This window comes from Callospermophilus lateralis, chromosome 13, assembly GCF_048772815.1.
Source record: "Callospermophilus lateralis isolate mCalLat2 chromosome 13, mCalLat2.hap1, whole genome shotgun sequence".
Classification (NCBI taxonomy): domain Eukaryota; kingdom Metazoa; phylum Chordata; class Mammalia; order Rodentia; family Sciuridae; genus Callospermophilus; species Callospermophilus lateralis.
In genome coordinates, this window is record NC_135317.1 from 98,649,785 (window position 1) to 98,674,435 (window position 24,651).

Consider the following 24,651-nt stretch of genomic DNA (forward strand, 5'->3'; position numbering starts at 1 on the left):
TTATTATAGTGCTTTGTACAAAGTTCAACAGATATTTTAATAATTAATTGAAGAATTGTGGATCGTTTTACATTTTAGAATTTCCTATGTATTGAGTTGCTTTGTTTCTTTATGTGTACACAGATACCTTCATATGCATTCCATGCACAGAAGCTATAGTAGTGTGCTTGTGTGTGTGTAAGCAGTTGTTGCATGCCTCCGTAGTCTCAGTGGAACAGCTGACTGCTTAGATTACAAAGGATGTATTATAGATCTTTAGGAATGATCTAGGTTTATTTGCTAGTCTCTTCTTAGGAATGTCAGCTCTGAGCTTGCATTGAAGTCATTGTACCAGGTGCTAGCTACACTGACTGGGAATTCCACGAAGGAAAGAGGATTGGCACATTCCTTTCATCCCTTAGATATTTCTTTTGCCTCAGCAACACAGGCAGTGATGTGTTTCTGTTAACCACAGACTGGTATTTAAGGAAGGACCTTAACCTCACCTAAACCTTTGTCACAATATGAACAGAAGTATTTATTTGTTATCTAAAATAAATGTGGAAATTTACAATTCAGGTTAAGCTTCAAATTCTCATCTTTGAGTATTGCTAAAATTTAGTGTTCTGTGATAGTTAAGATATGATTTTGTATTTTTCACATAACTGGTATGAAAATGTAATTCAACATAGTAAACACTTTTTTGTTTTTTTTCTCTTTATTTTTAAAGTTATAATAAATTTGTATTTTTTTGTTTATCTGTGAATTTTAACGTGTGTAAATTCATGTTACCCACGATCAGCAGAACAGTTCCATCATCTCAAAAGATTTCCTCATGTAGTGAATCCCTCTGTAGTCACATCTTTCCTCAGCCTTAACCCCTGGTAACCACTATCTGTCATCCATCACTATAGTTGTGTCTCTTCAAGAATGTCATATAAATGAAACCATACAGTTTACAACCTTTTGAGAATAGCTTCTTCATAATGCCTTTTACATTCATCCACATATGTATCATGAGTTTATTTCTTTTTATTGTTGAGCAGTATTCCCTTGTGGGGATGTAGCACATTTTGCATATCTTTTCATTTATTGAAAGACATGAATATTATTTAAGGTAATTTCAAATACAGCTGCAATAAACATTTGGGTATGGATTTTTGTGTCAAATTATATTTTCATTTCTCAAGTCTAAATACTCAGAAATGGGATTGCTAGGTCATACTGCAAATGTTTTACTTTATAAGAAACTACTTTCCAGAATGGCTGTACCATTTTTCATTCCCCCCAGTACTTGATATTGTATTTTTTTATATTAGCAGTTCTAATAGGCATTTAGTAGTATCTCATTGTGGGTTTTTTTGTTTTGTTTTGTTTTGTTTTTGCTGTGCCAGGGATGGAACCCAGGGCCTCCTGCATTTTGTGATTTTAATTTGTGTTTCTGTAAAGGATACTAAGGTTGAACCCTTTTCATGTGCCTATTTGTTATTCATAGAATCTCTTTGGTGAAGTGTCTGTTCAGGTCATCAGCCTACTTTTTAAAGAGTTATTTACTTAGTGCCTCAACCCATTTTTGTTTGGCCTTTGTAAACAACATCAGTAAATAATGTTTCTTGTTCTCATCACTTTTTTTTACTGTCTTATTAAAAGACAATGTCTTAGAACTTCAGAGATGGAACAAAGACCAAGTTTAATTGTTGGTCCTCTGTATCACCTTGTGATCTTAGATTGGTTACCTGAAGGATTATTATGAGAATTGAATAATTTTAAATTAATGAAGTGCTTGACGCACAGCTGTACTAAAACTTTGTCCTTTCTCTCATTTCCCAAACTCAGTTCCTGGATTACTAGTCTTTTGAGATGCTGAGTGAAAAGAGTGTGAGAAAAGAAACCTGACATTTCTTTGTTGTACGACTTGTATTCAGCATTTTCTTGTCAGTGGTTTAATAGTCCTGTGACATCTCTTTAATGTACTGTTATGGAACACACTTTGGCAAATATTGATTTACTTAGCATGTTGTTCCACATCGTATGGCATACAATAAATACTCGTTGTTTATCAAACATAGAGATAGATGCATGATCTAATTTAGCTTTTAAGATTTGAAATAAGCATTTAGAATATATTAAGTATTATCTTGATATGGGTTATGCAGCTTACTGAGGTTTTCTTTTTGTTTTTTTTAATATTTTTTAGTTGTTGATGGACCTTTATTTTATTTATTTTTATGTGGTGCTGAGAATCCAACCCAGTGCCTCATTCATGCTAAGCTAGTGCTCTACCACTGAGCCACAACCCCAGATTTTCTTTTTTCAACTGTTTTCTGTTTATGACTCCTTCTCCCATTTCTAAAACAAGTTCTAGACAGTGGTTTGAAAGTTTGGTCCTCAGACTAGTAGCATCAATATCATCTCTGAGTGATATTAGAAATGCACATTCATGCTTTCTCTTTTTTGTTTTCTGTTCCCTTCCCTCCATTGTTTCTTTCTTTTCTCAGGACTAGGTTTTGAACCCAAGGTTTTGAACCCTTGTACATGCTAGGCAAGTGCTCTACCACTAAGCTACATTTCCAGTCCTTGAAAGATTGTTTTCCTAGCCAGGCATGGTGTTGCATGCCTGTAATCCCAGCAACTTGGGAGGCTGAGGCAGGAAGAGCAATGGCTAGGCGCTTAGCACTCAGTGAGATCCTGTCTCTAAATAAAACACAAAAATAGGGTTGGAGATGTGGCTCAGTGGTTGAGTGCCCCAAGTTCAATCCCCAGTATACCCTCACACCGCCCCCACAAAAAAAGAATTGTTTTCCTTATTTTTTTAAAACCCCTTTCAGTTCTCACCTGGTCTGTGAATTAGTGAACTGGAAGGACACAATTAATGATGGTGGTAGAGTGAAAGCAGATTTTGGTTATGTGTAGTATAATGTAAGATTAAAAGGTAGACAGTGATGATCTTTACTATGAATCATTAATAGTTTGATATTGATGGATCTTCTATTAAAATGAATTTCATAGAGAGCTTTACTAAAGTATGTCATGAAGTTGTCCATTAATTTGGTAATTTCACTGATAGTCTTGTTTTAGGTTGTAGAAGAATAGAGGTCAGCAGTGAACATAACAGAGATTGAATTCCGAACTTTCATTAATTTATCAGGACAACAGAAGATTAATTTATGTTTTGAACCAAAGAAATTTTTTAGTTTGAAGTTATGATTTTTTTCTTCTTGCTTGTACTATTCATGCTATAGGGAGGATTAGGATTCTATTGCTGGGTATTTTACTTGGTGGTAGAGCACTTGTCCAGTATGCATAAGGCCCTGGGTTTGATCTCTAGTACTGTAAAAACAGAAAAGAGAGAGAGGAAAAAAAAAAAAAAAAAGGATTCTATTGCTTTTGACAGCCAGTAGCTACTGAAATAAGGTAATGAACAGGGTCTTTTATCTTAGTTAAAGCATTCCAATTATCTGTGTTTAGCCATTGTAGCCAGGACCCAAGTAATATGGGGAGTGTATGTATGCATAAACATACCTCTATTGGAGAACTAGCACTTTAAGTCTGAAACAGGAAGAGCCAACTTTTTTTTTTTTTTCACTTTTGGCATCACATGCATGATAGGATTGTTGTCTATAACTAGGCAGTGAAGATAACCAAATAGAATTGGGTTAAAGAAACTAGAACTAGGGCGGGGATATAGCTCAGATGGTATAGTGCTTGCTTCACATATCCATTCCCAGCAACACACAAACACACACACAGAAACTAGAACTATATTATCTCCTAATGAATACCCACATATACATTACTTTTTAGCTGCGATGTTGTTAAGATAAGTCATAACTGGGTGTGGTCATGCTGGCCTGTAATCCCAGCGGCTTGGGAAGCTGAGGCAGGAGGATCACAAGTTTAAAGCCAGCCTTAGCAACTTGGTGAGACCCTGTCTCTAAATAAAACATAAAAAGAGCTGTGGATGTGGCTCAATGGTTAAATGCCCCAAGTTTAATCCTCAGTACCTCCCTCCCCAAAAGAGAGAAAGTCATACATGAAAGGAAGACTTTTTTGTTTTTAATCACCCTTTCTTTGAGGAAAAATTAAAAGGAAGCATACTCTATTCCATTTTTGGTCTAAATAAGGTTGTTTGAAGTAGAGATGAAAATTGTCCAATCACTAGAGAAAGGGTTATATTTTTGGATGGATGCTAGGTTCTGGAATGACCCGTACAAATTTCTGGAAACTTTAATGCATCATTTTGCATCAACTCAGGAAAAAATTGTGATTATTTTCTTGGAAGTAAATAAGAGATATTCCCAGTTTCCTTTGATGGAACAGACTGGTAAGCATATGCATATCATTCTAATTAGTCTCTTTGGGTTGACTCTTAAAATGTTATCCTGTGTATGGATGGATGGATCACAATCAGCCCACTTTGGGAACTTGACTGTTATTCAGATTTCCATCACTGTGACAGAATACCTGAGATAAATTAACTTAAAGGAGGAAAGTTTTATTTTGGCACACAGTTTCAGAGTTATCAGTCCATGATGAGTTGACTCCATTGCTTTTGCAGTAATGGAGAACATCATGGCAGGGAGCACATGATACAGTAAAGCTGCTTACTCACATGATGGCCAGGAATCAGAGAGATGGAAAGGGACTCAGAGATGTGAATATTCCCTTCAAGGGCTTATCTCCAGTGACCTCTAATTTCTTTCCACTAGGCCTCACCAGCTAAAGGTTCCACTATCTCCCGTAGTGCCATAAACTTGTAATCAAACCTTTAGCATAGGCCCTTGGGGGACATTAAAGATCCAAACTATAGCAAGAACTTTTTCCAGTTCTTTTTGTGCTATTTCTATTCCATTAGAGAGGTTTCCTGATATAGTGAAAAGCACATGGGCCTTGAGTTCAGTAAGACCTGTGTTTTGAATCCTGATTTCACCAGTTAGCCCTGGACTTAAATAAATGACTTGACATTTCTGAGCATTTGTAGATTGGTGATAATGCCTGTCCTTCAGAGCTCTAGGTAGTGATATCATAAGTTTTAATATGTCAAAATTACTGGAGTGCCTGCTATGTGCAAACTACAGTGTTAACACAGAGGAAAAACCAGTGATCTTATTGTGGAATGCAAGCAGCTGTTTAAAGAAACTTATCTGCAGATGGCTAGATGAGTTCCTCCTGAATGCAAATACCTTGATATTTTCTCCGAATTAGTACACTTTCAAAAAGAGGGCAACTAGGGTGCACCAATTTTAAAAAAATTGAGGGGGTGGGAGGGCAAATGAAAATGTAATAAATAATCAAAAGGGAATGCTATTAGGGAGATGGTTAAGAGATTCTTTGGGACAAAACACTTGAATTCCTGAGTCCCACCCTAGATCATTCATTTATCCAAGATTCTCTTTCAAGAATGACATCTGCACATGGAACTAAGCAAGCCAGGGTAACACATTCTGTCATCAGCAGTAATTTTTTATTTCAAACACCTTTGAAGAAATTTAGTTAGCTAGGACTGAATTGCACATTTTTTTTTATTTTAAACCTTCCTTATTGGATGAAAAGACTAAGTAAAATTATAAATTCTATTAGTTTAACTTTCTGAAATATTGCAACTTTAAAATTTTACTTGATTTGGAGAGCTATTCATACTTTCTGGTAGTTAGTATTTTGGTCACACAATGGAATGTGTGGGTGTATTTAGAAATCGATCACAATATGTCTTATTTTAAATTTTGTTCATTGTTTATAAATTGAAGAATGGTTAAACCAATTATATTTTCCTAAAAACTCCTTGGCCACTGGTAGAATTTGCTTTGAATTTCGTTTTTAAAACTATCACTGAAAAAAAAAAAACAAACTATCACTGTTTGTAGATATATGTATAGGAATATATAACAAAACCTTGAAATAAATAAATAAATTAGCATGGAGTCCACATAAATTAAATCCCCCCCCCCAGTACTGAAGATCAAACGTAGGACCTTGCACATACTTTACCACTTCATCTTTATCCCTCAAATCTTAAATTATAGGAATTGGTATTTTAATTTTAGCCTGAAGGCTAAAAATTGCTGAGTATGCCTTAGAGAAGTCTTTAAGAACAGGATATGGAAAAGACTGGATTAAAATGTATGAAAAATGTTATCAGTAATTATTTCTAGATAATGGAATTCCCTTAGTCCATTTGCTATGATGAATACCCAAGAATGCATAATTTCTAAAGAATAGGGATTTATTTAGCTGATGGTTCTGGAGGGCTGGGAAGTCTAAGAGCTTAGTGCTGGAATCTGCTTAGCATCTGGTGAAGGCCGTATTGCTAGGTCATGGACAGCATCCATGGTGGGATAGGGCTAGTGAACCAGAGAAAGCTCACTTTTTTAATGAAATCACTCCTGAGATAGCCCATTAATCCACAGATGGATTAATCTATTAACAGGGCAGAGCCCTTACAACTCAAGGACTTCCCTAAGGTTCCACCTCTTAAGCATCATTTACATATTAATTTGAAGATTAAGTTTTTAATGCATGAAATTTGGGGACACAGTCAAATCATAGTATAGGGATCCTAATTGCTTTCAGTTGTCTTCATTGCTTTGTGTTCAGAATTCTAGAAAATAGGCACTTACACACTTCTATAAGTAAGGAAAAATGATGTCAACCAATATTTATTAAATACATATGCTAGGAAAATGAATATGAATAAGAATGTGTAATCTCTGCCACTGAGTGGGATTGGGTAGGAACGGGCAGAAATGGGAGTCGGGACAGACATATAAGTAATAGTACTTTATATTTTTCTGTATTTTGCAATATTTTGTTCTCCTTCAATAACAGTAATACAAATCCATGTGACTGTGATGCAGGATAGAATTATGAAGTTAATTACTAGAATTATGAATTATCTTAAGCATGGGAGAAACACTTCGAGAACAGGGAACAGAATATGCAAAATATAAATCATATGCTTCAAATGATGAATTTACTAGGTAACTGGAAGGAAAGAAGACTTAGGAAAAGAGAATTAGCAGTTACAAAGATGAACATATTGAAATCTTGAGTAAACTGCTGTAGAGCCATACATTGAATTCTCTGTATTTCTGGGTTCTACATCCTCAAAATCAACCAATTGTGAATCAAATTACTCAGGGAAGAAATTGTGTCTATACTGAGCATGTACAGACTTTTTTTTTTTGGCTGTTATTTATATAATACATTATAAATACACCTATTTGCGTAGCATGTGCATTGTTTCAGGCATTATAAGGAATCAAAAGATGATTTGAAGTGTACTAGAAGATGTGTTTAGTTTAAATTCTATATCATTTTATATAAGAGACTCGAACATTCACAGATTTTGATATCTTCAGGAGTTCTGAGAACCAATCCCTCATGGTTACTGAGGGACTACTATATAGCATAAGGTCTGAGAAAGGGAATGATGATAAATGAGATTGGAAAGGTAAGGAAGGGCCAGACCATAGAGCATCTTTTGTATACTAAGGATACTAAGGATTTTTGTATACTGAGGATTCTGTTTACTATACACCCATCAAAGGTTTTATAGAGATGTAACTTGAGATTTGCCTTTTCAAAATGCACATTTAGAGAGAATTTGGCTATTAGATTGGAGCAGAGTGAGATGGAAGTCAGGGAGGTCAGAGACAGCTAAGAAATAAGACAGAATTAGGAGCAAAATGAGTTTGGTTGCTTTTAAGGATGTCTTAAGTGTATTTATCCAAAGGCCGTAAGAGTCAAGTGATCTATTACTCAGGAGAGTGTTTCGGATCAGTAGGATTTATTTGGGTGGTGTGGTAGGCCAATATCTTAAAAGATAGCCTTGTCCTAATTCCCAGAACCTGTAAATGTTAACTCCTGTGGCCAAAGGGAGGGAGAGTGGGGAGAAAGGGGTGTGTGTGTGTGTGTGTGTGTGTGTGTGTGTGTGTGGCTTTTAGAGGTATGATGAGGAACTTATCCTGGATTATTGAGTTGGGCCCTAAATGCCATGGCTGTGTAAGGGACAGAAAGGAGAAGACAATGTGAAGATAAAGCAGAGAGATCTGAAGGTGCTGCTTTCGATGATTGAGTGATGTGGCCACAAGCCACTGAATGCTGGAGGAAGCCAGCAATGGATTCTCCCAGAGAGCCTCCAAAGGAGCTGTGGCCATGTTGACCCTTTGATTTTTGTCCCAGTGTGCCAGTTTCAGTCTTCTGGCTTCCTGATTTTTTTTTTTTTTTTTTTTTAAAGAGAGAGTAAGAGATGGAGGGAGAGGGAGAGAGAGAGAGAGAGAGAGGGAGGGAGGGAGGGAGGGAGAGAGGGAGGGAGAGAGAGAGAGAGAGAATTTTTTTAATATTTATTTTTTAGTTTTCGGCGGACACAACATCTTTGTTTGTATGTGGTGCTGAGGATCGAACCCAGGCCGCACGCATGCCAGGCGAGCGCGCTATCCCTTGAGCCATATCCTTGAGCCACATCCCCAGCCCTTCCTGAATAATTAAAGAAAGCATTTCGGTTGGCTTAAGCCATCTATTTTATGGTTATAGCAGATAAGGAAACTAATACAGCAGCCAGTTGTCTAGTTTATAATGACAAAGAGTAGTACGAATGACTTCACCTGTGGAGAATGCACAGCATGAGAAGAAAAGAAGAGGCGATGTTTTTGTAATCTGGTACCACTGGCTCAGACAAGTTATTTTGAATTAGTATTTCAGAAACTGAATATAAAACCTTATAATTATTGCCAGTTTTTTAATTGATAAAACGTTTTTGATAGAATGCTAATAATTTCCTTTATCTTTTGTATAGATGTTGAACTATGTTAACTTCCAAATTTGCATCTTAGTGATTTCTAGTCTTGCTTTTGACACTCTTACTTGAATATCTTCTGGATGTTACTTTATATTCATCTTGCTCCAAACTAGAGATTTAATATTTGTTACCATAACCTCTTTCCAAGCAATTATCCAATTTGTTTCAAAAGATTTCTTGAATTTGTATATTATTCTGTTTTGTGGTCAGGTCCTCCTCACCTCAGTTCAGTTTGCTGTCGTAGACTTTTGAGTTATTTCTTAACTCCAGGTGGTGTGCCTGGAGTCTTCTAGACCAGAGCATAATCAATGTGTTACTCCTTCTCACAAATCTAGAATGGCTTTCATTTGACTTTGAATTTTTACTACAGTCTACACTTTGTGGAAAGATGAATTTATGGAAGGAAGGAGTAAGGTTTGCTTGCCTGTTCCCTTGGTGCGCTCTCTGGGTAACTGAGTTTATAGACGTATCATTAGGTTCTACCATTAGGTGAAAAAGCAGGAGGATGAGAAGAGGTTTCCTCTACTTGTTGTATCTTAATTGTTTTTAACTAAAAAATAATCTGTATGTCAGAGGCATATTTTGGGGCAACATTCTGGTTTTCTTTACTTTATTAATGAATTTTAAATGACTTAATGTTGTTTCCTATACAACTTTCTCTTCACCCTAGTGAAGTGAGTATTCATACATAGCTGAAGGGTATTATGATGTACATTTTGGGGGGGCTTTATCATGAGCTTTGAAAATACCCTTAACCTGAAAATTTGTCCTAATGAAGTAATATTAGAAAAAAAATTAGGATGTACAAATGTATGTTATTTGATAATAGTCCAGAGTTGGAAATGATGGTATTTATCTGCAAGATGAAATATAAATTTTCAAAGATTTATTAGAATATGAGAAAATTCTTAAAATGTAGTTTTTAAAAGAAATAAGTGCTTTACTCATTTATTAATACCTCAGTAGGAGGTGACTTTCTGTCATTACGTCATCCCTTTTTAGTCTCTGGTAACTTTCTCATCCGTCCTTGCTTGATGTTGTTAGTCTCCTTTTCTGACTCCTTGTCTTTTTTTTTTTTTTTTTTAGAATTTTAATATTTATTTTTTAGTTTTCGGCGGACACAACATCTTTGTATGTGGTGCTGAGGATCGAACCCGGGCCGCACACACGCCAGGCGAGCGTGCTACCGCCTGAGCCATATCCCCAGCCCGACTCCTTGTCTTTTTGTGTGAGCTTTCTAAGTGTAGTTTTTCAGTGCTTATTCCTAAATTCTGCACTTTAATTTTTTAATTTTTAAAATTAACATCCAATAAAATGGACCTTTTGTGGTATACAGTTTGATAAATTTCAGTCCATGTATAGATTTGTGTAATTGTCACTGCACTTAGGATACTGAGTAGTTTCATTACCCCATTAAAAAATAATAATCATAAAAACACTTTGAGGATCAGGCTGGGGATGTGGCTCAAGCGGTAGCGTGCTCGCCTGGCATGTGTGCGGCCCGGGTTCGATCCTCAGCACCATATACAAACAAAGATGTTGTGTCTGCCGAAAACTAAAAAATAAATATTGGAATTCATTCTCTCTCTCTCTCCCTCCCTCCCTCCCTCCCTCCCTCCCTCCCTCCCTCCCTCTCTCTTTGAAAAAAACAACAACAACAAAAAAAACACTTTGAGGATCACAACTTTTCTAACCCTTGGCAACCACAATGGTTTTATCTTTTGGAAAATGTAGCCTTTTGTTACTGGCTTCTTTGGGAAACTCAGCATAATGCTTTTGAGATTGATCCAAGTTGTGCGTATCAGTATTTCAGATATCTTTTTAATTTTTTCCTTTTTATTACTGTATATTTTCTGTTATGTATTTGTTCCACAATATGTTCATCCAATTTGTCTGTAGATGGACATTTAGGTTGTTTTCAGTAAGTGTGAATAGAGCTGGCTGTAAACTTTGTGTGCAGGTTTTTGTTTGAACATAATTTTCATTTCTCCAGGACAAATACTACTCATGAATGGATTGTTGGATCATATGGTAAGTATATGGTGTACTTTCTGAGAAATTGCCAAATTATTTTCCAAGGTAGTGGTACCATTTTGCATTTCGCCTATCAATGTGTGAAGGTTTTGTCTAACCATCCTAGGTTAGCATTTGGTATTATAATATTTTTGTTAGTCACTGTAATAGATATGTAGTAGTATCTCATTTTATTTATCATTCCTATATCCTCTTGGCTGAAGGAAGGAGTAAGGTTTGCTTGCCTGTTCCCTTGGTGCTCTCTCTGGGTAACTGAGTTTATAGTTGATTTTTAACCCATTTTAAAATTGAGTTATTTCCATATTTTTAAGTTTGAGGTTTCTTTACATGTTCTGAATGTGTGTCCTTAGATATATAATTTGCAAATATTTTTAATCAGGTTATAGCTTTTCTTTTTATTCTCTTAACAAAGTCTCAGAAATATACCTTTCTAAAAACAGCTTTGTTGAGTTATAGTTTACATTCCATAAAATTCATCTGTCTTAAAATGTGTACAATTCAATAATTTTAAGTAAATGTACAGAATTGTACAACCCTTACCACAGTCCTGTTTTAGAGCATCTCTTATCACCCAGTGGATCTCTTGTACTAGTTGGTCTGTATTCCTGTCTCTAGTCCCAGGTAACAATAATGTGCTTTCTGGACATTTCATATGAATGGAGTTCTAAAATATGTAGGCTTTTAAAATTGTTTTATGGAGATGTAGTAACATCATAAAATTTACCCATTTTTACTATTAGAATTCAGTGGTCTTTATTAGTACATTAACAGAATTTTTCAACTCATCAGCACAATCAAATTTTTTTTTTTTAAGATCTTAGAAAATTTTTTTTCATCCCCTGAAAGAAACCTTGAAACTCTTACCTTGAAACTCTTAACAGTTATTCTGTGTTCCTCTCCTCACCTCTGCTCTAGGCTATCATTATCTACTTTCTCTATGAAACATTTATTCTAGATGTTTCACCTGAGTGGAATCACAATACTCTGATTTCTCTTCGGATTGTATCCTTCACCTTTCACTAAACGGAACCACGTAGTATGTATTAGTTTTTGACTGACTTCTTTCATTTGGCATAAGGTTTTCAAGGCATGTCTATTTCAGCATGTATGAGTACTTCATTCCTATTTATTCCTGAATAGTTTTATATGTCCATTCATCAATTGGTGAATACATAGGTTATTTCCATTTTGGGTCATTATGAATAATGCTGTGAATCATAGAATGCAAATTTTGTGTGGATATATTTTCATCTTTAAAATTTTTTTTTGTTATGCTAGTGGAAAAATTCCAGAGCAAATCAGGCACCTCATCCTTTAATTTTTCTACTACCTATATGATTATATTTTTCTTTCTTTCTTTACTTTTTTAGTTATAGTTGGACATAATACCTTTATTTTATTCATTCACCTTTTTTATTTTAATATGGTGCTGAGGATCGAACCCAGGGTCTCGCATATGTGAGGCGAGCGCTCTACAGTTGAGCCATAACCCCAGCCCTATATTTTCCTTTTTGACAGCCTTTCATTGGATTGTTACACATTCATTTTGACAATCTGTTATAAATGTGATTAGATCATTTGTATGTGGTATAATATAATCCAAATTATTTTGGAATTTGGGTCCATAATATTTTAAAATATTTTTTTCTTAGTTGTAGATGGACACAATACCTTCAATTAATTTATGTTTATGTAGTGCTGAGGATTGAACCCAGTGGCTCACATGTGTTAGGAAAGTGCTTTACCACTGAGCTATAACCCCAGCCTCCAGGTCTATCATTTCTTGTTTGCTCTTTTCTGTCTTGAATTATTTGAACATTATTATTTAGTGTTCCATTTTATTTATTTTATGTATGTTTGTATCTCTCGTTTGATTGTCCAGGGGTCCATATAGGGATTTCAATATATATGTTGAACTTTTTACATACTGCTTAGACTCAGTGTTTATCATTTCAAGTGAAGTATGGAAACCTTATCATCATATAGTTCTCTTTATTTTTTCATCTTTATGTTATAATTGTTACATGTTATATCTATTATATGTACATAAATTGAAGGGCCCATACAGATGGTACTACATACTTTATGTTTCTGGTCATCAAACATATTTTAAACAATCCAAGAGTATTTTGTTTGCCCAAATGTTGATCAGTTTTTGTTTATTCTTTTTTTAATATTTATTTTTTAGTTATAGGTGGGTACAATATCTTCATTTTATTTTTATGTAGTGCTGAGGATCGAACCCAGTGCCTCACACATGGTAGGCCAGCATTCTACCTCTGAGCCACACCTCCAGCCCCTAGTTAGTTATTCTTAATGTTCCAAAATTTCCTTCTAGTATTCTTTCCCATTTTATCAGAAAAACCTTTGACAATTCCTTTAGAGCAAGTCTTCTGGCAACAAGTTTTTGCTTTCAACTGAAAATGTGTTTATCTTATCTTCATTTTGGAAGGATAGTGTCTGTGGATATAGAATTTTGGGTTATGACAGAGTTTTTGTTTGTTTGTTTCAGTGCTGGGAGTTGAACCTAGGGCTTCAAGTAAATGCTCTAACATTAAGTCTTTGTTTTTCTTAGCACTTAAGATTATGTGTTCTGCTTTCTAGGCTCCATGGTTTCAAATGAGAAATCTTTTTTTTTTTTTTTTTTTTTAAAGAGAGAATTTTTTTTAATATTTATTATTTTTTTTAGTTCTCGGTGGACACAACATGTTTGTATGTGGTGCTGAGGATCAAACCCGGGCCGCACGCATGCCAGGCGAGCGCGCTACCGCTTGAGCCACATCCCCAGCCCTCAAATGAGAAATCTTAAGTGACTTGAATCATCGTTCTATAAATCTGATTCTACACTTTTGTCTGACTGTTGTCTCCCTAAGTGACCTCATCCAGGTCCGTAATTTTAAATACCATATAATGCTGATAACTGCAGCCCAGGATTATCTCTGGCCTCCAGATTTATATATCACAGATCTTAGTTATATCTCTCAAACTTACTTGTCCATGGAACTTGAGATATACTACTATTCTGAGTGAGTGACATGGCCATCTACCATGTACTTAAGCCTGAAACTTAGTAGCCAACAAACCACCCAAGCACCCCCATGTATGTTGTATCTACATTATCTGCAAGTCCTGTGGTTTTCCATCTGCAAACCATATCTTTTATGTTCTTCTACTTTTCTGTCTCTGCTGTTACCATCCTGTTCCAAGCCAACATGATCCTTTTCTGCATATTTTTCTTTTCTAATTTTTTTAAAGATAGAAGTCAAGCCATCTGATCTCCTTGATTAAAACCATTCATTGGATTTGCTTTATACTTGGAATAGAAGCCTAAACCCTTAAGTATTTGATCTGGTCAACTCCTGACATCCACAGTAGTACTCTTTTCATTTTCTTTACATACCAGGTTCTTTCCTCTCTTAGGGTTTTTGCATGTGCTTCATTCTCCCTGCCCTCCCTCCCCATCCATTCTTTGCTTGGATGCTTCTTTTGCTTCCAGCTTTAGTTTGTCACTTTATTTAAATAGTATAATTTCCTGCCTTAACCTGTTATTAACGAGATTTGCAAAAAATAACAATGCTGTTCTTAATCTTTTAATTCTCTTCTGAAAGTTGTTTTTTAATTTTTTAAAAATATTTATTTTTTAGTTGTAGTTGGACACAATATCTTTATTTCTTTTTATGTGATGCTGAGGATCAAACCCAGGGCCTCACACGTGCTAGGTGAGTGCTCTACCACTGAGCCACAATCCCAGCCCTGAAAGTTATTTTTTTACACCTTTATTTATTTATTTATTTTTATGTGGTGCTGAGGATTGAACCCAGTGCTTCACACATGCAAGGCAGGCGCTCTACCACTGAGCTACAACCCTAGTCCTGAAAGTTATTTATTAAACAAAATGTTTTATGTTAAATAATGGATTTACTGTTGTTTTAGAATTAATAAATATTGTTAAAATTTCTCAACTTTAATTTTAGCTATGGTAATGTGTAATGTAATATGTAATGACAAAATTTTTAACCCACATAAACCAAAGATCTTTGGAGATCTGTTGCATATTTTTAATTTTAGTTTTCATTGTGATAAGATATTCATAACACAATTTACAATTTTAACTACTTTTTGGTATTCATAAATAAATTTACAATGTTGTACAACAATATTTGCAGAAGTAGGTTTTGAGAATGAGAAGAAAATTCCAGATGTTCCATATTAATGGAATTATACAATATTTGCCTTTTGTGTCTCTAATTTCACTTAGTTTGTTTTTAAAATCCATCTGTGGTGTATCACATATCAAAAGTCCATTCCTTATCAGAGTTGAATAATATTCCATTAAATGTATAGGATACATTTTGTTTATTCGTTTATCTCTTCTTTACTCTTAGTTACAATACAAGAGCAATTTAAATGTATTGATAACGTAAATAGCAAATAATTAAGTAGTAAATCATGTGGTTTAGAATCTACATATTTCACCATAGATTTTTTTTATAATCCAGAGGAGAAAGTCAACCTGGTATTTGAAATTCTGAGTCATTATTTGAGGTTACCATTAGTCATTTAATTCTTGTTTTCTTCATGATATGGACATTATTGGCTTTATCAAGATTAATTTCATTGAAAGCGTAAGTTAGTTTATTTGTTTTGTTGTTTGGTGCTAAGGAATGAACCCAGGGATGAGCCACGTCCAGACAAGGTCTCACTAAGCTGCTGAGAGGCTACCTTGAACTTGTGATCCTCTTGTCTTAGTCTCCAGAGTATCTGAGATTACAGGCATGTGCCATCACACCTGGCAAGCTTTGTTTGTTTGTTTTTTTTAACTGTTAACAATTACCTACACATAATAATATTAAATTATAATTTATGTTTTACTTTATTGCAGGCTACTTCAGTCTGGCTGTCTATAATTTTACCTTATTATTTTTATTGATCTAGAATAGTGCTGATGTATATAGTAAGTGCTTGATAGATATTAAATCAGTGAGTGTTCTCAACTACACAGTTATAAACACCCTTGTAGTATTTTTGTAGATCATATCATTAAAGTCATCCCTTATTTATAGATTTTTACTAGTTTTTTGTAAGACACTCTTATTTTCAAGTTCTTAAATTTTATTTAACTTTCTTCCTCTATTATTAACAAAAATTAGGCTTTGTTTTTGAAATTTTTAACACTGAAAATTTTTCAATATAATCATGCTATTCTTTAACCTGTATTAAGCTATAGAGCCAAAAATGTTAGTGGAAGCAGTTATTTCCTGGCTTTTGGCTATGAATCAGATAGTAACTATTTCTTTGGTTTTAAAACTGTGGTTTCTTAAGCTAACTTGAGTGATGTAAAAGATGAGTCTTGTTAGGCGTTTCCTCTTTTAAAAATGTATTTAGTGTTTTATTATAAACAGATTTTCTCCAAGGAAACATTTCTCTGCAGGCTTACCTCATCACCCTTAGAAATGAAAACCTTCCTATATGAACTGATAACTTAGTTTATTACGAAGTTATATGTTACTCACATGTGTGATGAAAATAGCCTTGTGTTTTTATTTTATACACACATGCACATTTCTGCATTTAATATTCCCAGAACTTTCAGAAGTAACTCGATTCTGACTCAGTCTTGTGCTGATTACAAGACATTTTCCTTTAGGCTACCCTCCACCCATTTTGAGAGTTGTGAGTGTTTATCTCTTATTGGTTAACTCTGGCCACTGAGTACATGAGTAAATGTCACATGCATGTGGTGTTGCTTGTCAGAGTGGAATTCTAAGACTTCCTCTTTACATAGAGCAGTTTAACTTTGTGCTTCTGACCAGCGGCATGGTCTTGGGGACAGTTCTGCTTCCACCTAATAGTTATGGCAGAGATCAGAACACATCACTTTGCTGCCTGTGCAGTGAGGCCTCAGGATCTGCTGTATCCAACTTGACAGGTATGGGTCAGAGTTGGTAGTTGGAGAAAGGGTGGATAACCACAAGAGTCAAGTGTGGAGATATTAAAAAATTAATCTTATCTGCTATTGTTATCATCCGCAGCATGTTTTGTCAGTAAAGGTTTATGTTGCTTTTTTTCTTAGTATTTCATAGTGTAATGTTTATTGAATAGTTAGCAAATGAAAGAATATATAAATAATATTTTATGATACGAAGATGTATATATGTCTTGATGTGAAGAACTTAAGCTGTGTTAAAAACTGTTGAATGCTTTATCCAACTTAGTTTTTAAAAGGGATTAAAATTATTAGCTTGTAGAGAATACAGTCAGGTGAAATAGAATTCTGTGAAGAGAAAGATTTATAAAATACTCAAAACTACCTAAACTGAAAAATTTGTATTTTAATTTTTCCTTACTACCTGACAAATTTCTAATAAAACTGATAGTTATTGAATAACTAATTGTTGGAAGTGTTTCTATACAATTAAGCATTAAGTTTCAGATTACTGGGGCTGGAGTTGTAGCTCAGTGGTAGGAGTGCTTGTCTGGCACATGTGAGGCACTGGGTTTGATCCTCAGCACCACGTAAAAATAAATAAAAATAAAACAAAGGTATAAAAAAGTTTCAGATTTCTCTGTGAGTTTATTATTCTAGGTTTTAACTTGTTTAATCATGGTAATTTATTTTGAACAAGCTATTATTGCTGTTTTGCTTTATTTTTGTTGTATATTGCACATTTATCAATAGAAAAAAGTTAATAGGGCTGGGGTTGAAGCTCAGTGGCAGAACACTTGCACTGGGTTCGATCCTCAGTACCACATAAAAACAAACAAACAAAATAAAGATATTGTGTCTATCTACAACTAAAATAAAATTTTTAAAAAAATTAACAAAGCCTGATGCAATGGCACATACCTATAGCCCAGTGACTTGGGAGGCTGAGACAAGGGGACTAGAAGTTTGAGGCCAGTCTGGGCAGTTTATTGAAACCCTGTCTCCAAAAAGAAAAAAATTAAAAGGGCTGGGGATGTAACTCAGTTCTAGAGAGCCTCTGGGTTCAGTCCTAATATTCTAGTACTGAAGAAAAAAACAAGGAACGTAGGGGATGGAGAAAGAAAGAAGTAACAAAATTCCCTTTTTAAAATTGTCATAAAATAGTTCTGCCACTTGGTTCCTTTACATACATAAGTAAAATTCAGTTTTCTAATGTTTTGTCTTAAGTCCATCATCTACCTCTATAGCAGTAATTAACTAGAAGATTAGTTCAGTTGTTATCTAACTTAACTTAGTATATAGCAGTCACTTCACATTGTTCAAAAATGAAACTTCACAGCCTACACATCTCCATTGAGGCTTGCGCAGTACATCTGAATCATCCAGACATGTCTGTCTTAACTGATGAGGAAAGTGCCACAGACTAGGCCCACTGACTTTACTTGCTCTGCCCATAGGCTTTTGTTTCATTTTGGTTTTGCATTAACCCTTAGCTGATTCTTCTCCATTCTCCATGATTCAATACATGTTCATTCTCGTCCCCAGAAAAATGTTGAATTTCTTTTCTTTAAAAAAGTTCTCTTTTTGTTTGGTACCAGTAGGTAGGATGGGATTTCAGTGGGATATCCTGTGTAGACTGGTTTACAGGAAATTGACCCTCAGTTCTATGAGAACAGAAGAGTGAGTGGGAAGAAAGAAGAAAAGAAGGAAGGAAGATCTTTTGACTCAGCCAGAAGGACCATAAAACCAGAGATGGGAAGAGGGGGTGGTGGGAAATTAAAAGGTTTGTTTTCCAAATGGTGGTTCTTTTAGTATTTTTGCCTAAAAAAATTATTTTTATCCTGTGTTTATTGATTTGTATATTTAAGAAAAATGTAGTATTGTTTGACCTTTAGATATTTTAAAATTTATGTTACATTGTGTTGTGGGTCTTATCCTGTTTTCTCCTTTTGTCAGATAACTACTTCTTCTTTTTTTTTTTTTTTAGTACTAGTAATTGAACCCAGGAACACTTCACCTCTGAGCTACATCTTTAGTCTTTTTTGTTTTTAATTTTGAGACAGGGTCTTGTTAAATTGCTGAATCTGGCCTTGGACTTGAAATCCTCCTGCCACAGTTTCCTGATTATAGACATGTGCCCCTGCACCTAGCTAAATAACATGGTTTTAAAGAAGCTAACTTTGCCTTTAAAAATCTTCCCTTGGGCTTGGAGTTCCTCCCCCGATAGATGAATCACATGTTATGAACATGTCCTTGCACATTGACAGTCATCAGTACAGAATTCTTACTCATCCATTTTAAATGCTTATTTAATTTAAAGTCTGAAACCTTGCCTGACTCCAGAGTTTTGTTTTATATTTTGTCCTCTTATAGCATCCTCTGAGTATGGCAGTCTACATGATTTATTCTTTTTTGAAACCTCTTATATACAGGCACTGTTTGGCATTCACTGTTCAGTGAACAAAACAGAAAATTCCTGTCCTCATGAAACTTGTATTCTAGTAGGGGAAGTTAGATGATATGCATAAATATAGTAATTAATAAGTAAATTATATGTTTGGTAGTAAGAGCTGTGGAGAAAAATATATCAAGAAAGGAAATGTGGAAGATGTGGAAGCGTTGTTAGGAATAGTTCCCCTTTAAAATAGAGTAATCAGAAAATGCCATATTGGGAAGGGTAATATTTGAGTAAAATGTCATGGGGACAAGTTTTTAGGCAGAAGGAAAACCAGCACAAAGATCCCGAAGCAGGAGTGTGTCTGCCATGTTTAAATGATAGCAGGGAGGCCAGTGGTCAGAATGATATAAACTAACGGGAGAGTAGTTAAGAGATGAACTGCACAAGACACAGAGGGAAGGACCTCATAGGCTCTTTAAGGATTTTGGTTTTTACTCTAAAATGGGGAGCCATTGAAAGAGTTTTAAACAGTTTGGTTTATGCATTAAGAGTTAACTGGTGTGTTGACAAACAATAGGAAGACAATATAGAAGCATGGAAATCAGTAGCTTCATGAAATAATCTAGGTGATAGATGATTATTGTAACAGGATGGTGGTAGTGGAGACGGTGAGTGAGAGATGGATAGACTGGATATTTCTGAAGGGAGTGCCAATAGAAGTTCTGAGTGAATTGGATGTGGTATGTGTGAGCAAGAAAGAAATCATGAATGATTACAACGTTTTTGGCCTTAGCACCTGAAAAGATGAAATTATCATCAGCTGAGATGGGAATTCTGTAGGAGAAACAGATTTGCGGTGGTGGTGGGAAGAATAGAGAGTAGTTTTGTATATTAAGATGAACAGTGTTATTAGAGATTTCTAGTCTTTTATGTTCCGAAATCCAGCACAATATCTAGCATATAGTAAATGTTCACACAAGTTACTAGTTTTGTAAATCTTAAAACTTTTTTTTTTTTTTGGAGGGGGAAGGTGCAAGGGTTGGCCTAGGCAAGTGCTATACTACTGAGCTACATCCCCAACCCTAATCTTAAACTTTAATATGCTGGGTTTCACAAAGTTAGGTATAAATGTGTAGCATTTGCTGTTTTTGTCCTAATAGGATTTAAGTTGGCTACAGTGTCTGCTTAATACTACAGTATCTTTAACCTTGTCATTGATGATAGAAAAGTTCTCCAGGGGTGAGATTTTTATATAATTTCAATCAGGCAGCTTCTATCTAAAAAGAATGAAGTGTATTTGAAACTGTACTTTGATAATCATTAGACAATAATAATTACAAAACATTGTAATGTGTTATCACTTTATTTCTGACAAAATCATTTATCATTATGGATCTTGGGGTGTTTAGTGTGGCCCTAATAAATTGATAAAAGTGAATATTTACTATGGGTTTTTTTTTTTTTTCGACAATGCTTTTGATTTTAATGAAGGACTGGCATTTGTGACCCAGTGGAACATCTGCTAGAGCAAGTAATTTTTTCATTAAAATAAAAATATAGTACATGTGACCACTTCAAAGAATGTTTCTTATGATATGTTGTTGTTGTTGTTTATTTGGTAATCCTAAACTAGTTATATATAATTTAACTGTTTCATCCATTGTAACTTTGTTTAAACAGGGAGCAAGTACTTGCTTTAAATTGACTTTTTGGGACACCTGAACATACCCTTTTAAGTCTATCATAATACTTTTAATACAAAACAAAATTTAACTCTAGAAATTCAGACATTTCTTTCTTTTCAGAGAAGAAATGAATGTGATGAAGTGAAACTATGCCACTCTTTAGATAATTACAGATCCCGCCTGCAGTAGGAATTTCTGTCAATATCATGTACATAGTTATGAAACATTGTTTAGTGTGATTTTAAGATTAAAATTCATTTGTTTCCTGTCATATATTTTTGTGTAAGTCAGCAATTCATTCAGCTAATAGTTACTGAACACATATTATGAAAACTAGACAGGAAGAAAATTCAGTTCTTATCCTTAAGGAGTCTCCATTGTAAAGTGTGGGAAATAACATAGATGGAGGTGATTGATGGGACTAATGTCAGGTTTTGAAAGCATAGAGAGGTGTGTGGTTTCCTAGGGGAAGTTACAGATTTCTAGGGGAGCTAACTAAGTGTGGTAAGATGAGAAGTTAGCTAGTCAGAAGAAAGTGGAATGAGAACCCATTCTAGGTGTACAGGACTCAACAAAGACCAAGAAGTGGGAAGCAGAGTGGCATATGTTAAATGTGAGGTATGGAGTGGGGAGAGACAAAGTTGGAGAAGTAGATCTCAACCATCTACTAATTGTGAAAGGTCTCAAAGGCCATGCATGATAAGGAGACTTCAGCTTGATGGTGAACTCTTGAAGTGGCTTAAGAAGAGTGATGTGGTCAAATTTTTGTCTTAAATAGATCACTTTGCCAGCTGTGTGGAGGATGGATTTGAGGGAGACAAGACTGGAGGCAATAGTCCAGGTGAGATGTTGGGGATCTGAACCAAGGTCTTGGAAGTAGAGATGGAAAGAAGAATGGATTTGAAACAAAATAAAACCACAGATTTAAAGGTTTTTCCCTTCAAAAATGTTAAAAAATTTTTAAAATTAAAAGTCAGGAGAGACTTAATACAAAAATGTTGTTCTATGACAGACAATTGGATGGTTTGCCTTAGCAGACAGCCACTAAAATCAGTCCCAGAAATCTAAAATTTTGGAAGAACAATTATTTTTTTGTATAGCCAATCTGGGCTATGTGAGACAGGTGATCTTTCAGACAATATATGTGTATGAATAAATTAGGAACTATAAAGTCTTGAGGAAGAAACCGGTCTTACTAGGCTTTAACCACTGCGCATGGTAGAAACTCAATAAATATTCACTGATTAAATTATCAATATTTTACAGATCTATGCTCAGGAAAAGAAATTAGAGGGTTTTTTAAGTCATTAAAACCATGAACAGTTACAAACTGTTCTTACCAAAAAGATTGTTTGAAATGTCAAGAATACTTTGTATTGAACCAAAGCATGTTTCTTTCATTTTGCAGAAATTTGGGACTGTTTTGCTGAAAGCATTATTTCTGTAATTTTTATACATAATGGAAGGTCTGGATTTATTCAATACTTCTATATTTCTGAAATATTTCTTTTTCCTATAGTTTGATTTCTTTGGAAAGAGTAATGGAAGAAGTGTAGTTTAGAATTTATAAAACCTAACTATCCTTTATTTAAAGCCATCACCACAACAAAATATGCTGTGTGTTTTTTAAAGGTAGGAGTCTCTTCTTTTTGAGCTTTCTTTTTTACATTTTAAGAAAACTATGCCATATCTGATTTTGGTGCATGCATATAAATCAGAGCTAAACTCTCATTTTGTGGTCCTTTCTCTATCTTGTTACCATTTCAAGAAGTAATTCTCTGTCTGATGCTCAGGAGACACAGTGCCTATTTGCTCATCTTCATGACTCCATTAACTGTACAGTTCTGTCTCTCTTTGGAGTTGTCAGTATAGGCCAGCAAGTGAAATAATGTATATGTACTGAATTCAAATGAATGTTCAGCTGTTGGAACTCATTGTGAATTCTTTTCCCTTTTTGTGTCTTTCAGAAGCTTTGCACCGCCCTTATGGTTGTGATGTTGAATCCCAGGCACTGAACGAAGCTATCAGGTGGAGTTCCAAGGAGAACTTACTTGGAGCCACTGAGAGTGACCCTAATCTCTTTGTTGCACTTTATGATTTTGTAGCTAGTGGTGATAACACACTCAGCATCACTAAAGGTGAGGCTTCTATATAACATCCAGTTTCTATTAGTGGTTAAGAAATAAAGGAGACTGTCTGGCTTCTGCCACTGACTATAGTCAGCTTGCGATTTGGGCCCAGATACTTTTGGTTTGTTATTTTTTATAGCTGTGTAAGAGTTCTGCCCTATAAAGTGTAACTCTATTTTTTAGGGTTTATTAAGGATAAAACTGAATTAAAACACCTTAGGAATTCTCAGAAATCTGTACTGTATATGTTATGTACATAATATATATGTGTACATATATGTATGTACACATATATATTAAAATCTAAGTTTGTTCTTGCCTCTTGAATCTATAAAGGCTCCCACTGGGGAAAATGTATTTCAGGATAATTTTTAACTAAATAAAATTGGAACTTAAATGATTATTTGTCAAACAGATGCCTCTTGCTTACAAGTTTCAGAATGGAGAATTAAATGGGAGTGGTCATTCCAAGAAGGCAGCCTGTCCCCACTCAAGGAAGGTCACCCATCTGTAAGGAAGGCAGCCCTTCCCCATTTGAGGAATGCTACCCTTATATTTTTTGTCAGTATTTTCCAAGATAGCGCAGTCACCAAGGGAACATCGATATAGAAAGACTTAATTTCTCATTTACGAGTTAGAGCAGCTGCTAGTCTACTGCTTAAGGACTAGGATTCCCTTTATCTATGGCCAAGAGTAGTTTCTCTTAAAATCCATGAAATGTCAGATTTTTCTTATCTTTCTTTCCCTTGTATTTTGGTACTGGGGATTAAACCCGGGGGTGCTCTGCCACTGAGCTACATCCCCAGTCCTTTTTATTTTTTATTTTGAGGCATGGTCTTGCTAAGTTGCCTAGGCTGCCCTGCAATTTGGGATCCTCTGCTTCAGCCTCCCATGTAGATGGGATTACAGGTGTGTGCCTGGCTAGTTCCTTCTTCTTTGAAGGTGATACTTTGCTTACAGTAAAAAGAAGAATTCTGCTGAACTCAGTGCCTGCCTATAGCCCAGCTACTCAGTGACACTGAGATAAGACGATCATTTGAGCCCAAAACCTTGAGACTAGCCCAAGCAACAGGCAAGACTCTGTCTCAAGAAAGGAAAGAAAAGAAAGTTTTTTTTAGAATTCCTCTGCCAATAGGCCCAATTTTTATGGTAGTCAAAATTTCTAGAGTTGAATATTCTCCTAACTGCCAAAAAGAAAAAAAAAAACAAAACCTGTCATGTTTGTATCCTAATTATGATGATCTGTAATTACCAGTTCTATTTAAGGAAGGGGCAATATGAAAATACACAAAACTTGGTCTTCTAGTTCTGTGGACTAATATAGAAAAGCAGCAGGGCAACAAGTTTTCCTATAAGTACAGAAATATAGTTGGCTAGTATTCATCTGTGCACTCGTGCATGTCCACTGCCACAAAAGACACACTTTTGTCTGTGTACATTGTATGTATATTATATACCCATGTGTGTGTATACATGTGCTTTTGTGTTTTTCTTCCCATATAGGTGTTTCAGGTAAGATAGTAGGGGCTACAAAGTTATGCTATGGTAAAAGTTTCTGGAGGTCATTGGGAAAAGATAGATGGCTACCAGAGTAATTATTTTGAATTTTTCTTCAATAGCCTTTGACTGGAAACTTCTGGGCCATGTGACTGATTTGGCATCCTTCTGATTTTTGACCCTCAGAAAGTAGGAGTGAACTCTGT

General features: G+C 35.1%; 1 protein-coding gene across 5 annotated transcripts in view; it reads left to right on the forward strand.

Annotated features, from left to right (window-relative positions):
- Positions 1 to 24,651, forward strand: part of Abl2 (ABL proto-oncogene 2, non-receptor tyrosine kinase) — a 103,700-nt gene that overhangs the window by 54,718 nt on the left and 24,331 nt on the right. For all 5 annotated transcript variants that reach the window (XM_077105137.1, XM_076832472.2, XM_076832470.2 and 2 more), the window contains exons 2-3: positions 21,598 to 21,660; positions 22,787 to 22,957. In XM_077105137.1, the coding sequence (XP_076961252.1) occupies positions 21,598 to 21,660; positions 22,787 to 22,957 (234 nt within the window). The remainder of the gene's footprint in view (positions 1 to 21,597; positions 21,661 to 22,786; positions 22,958 to 24,651) is intronic.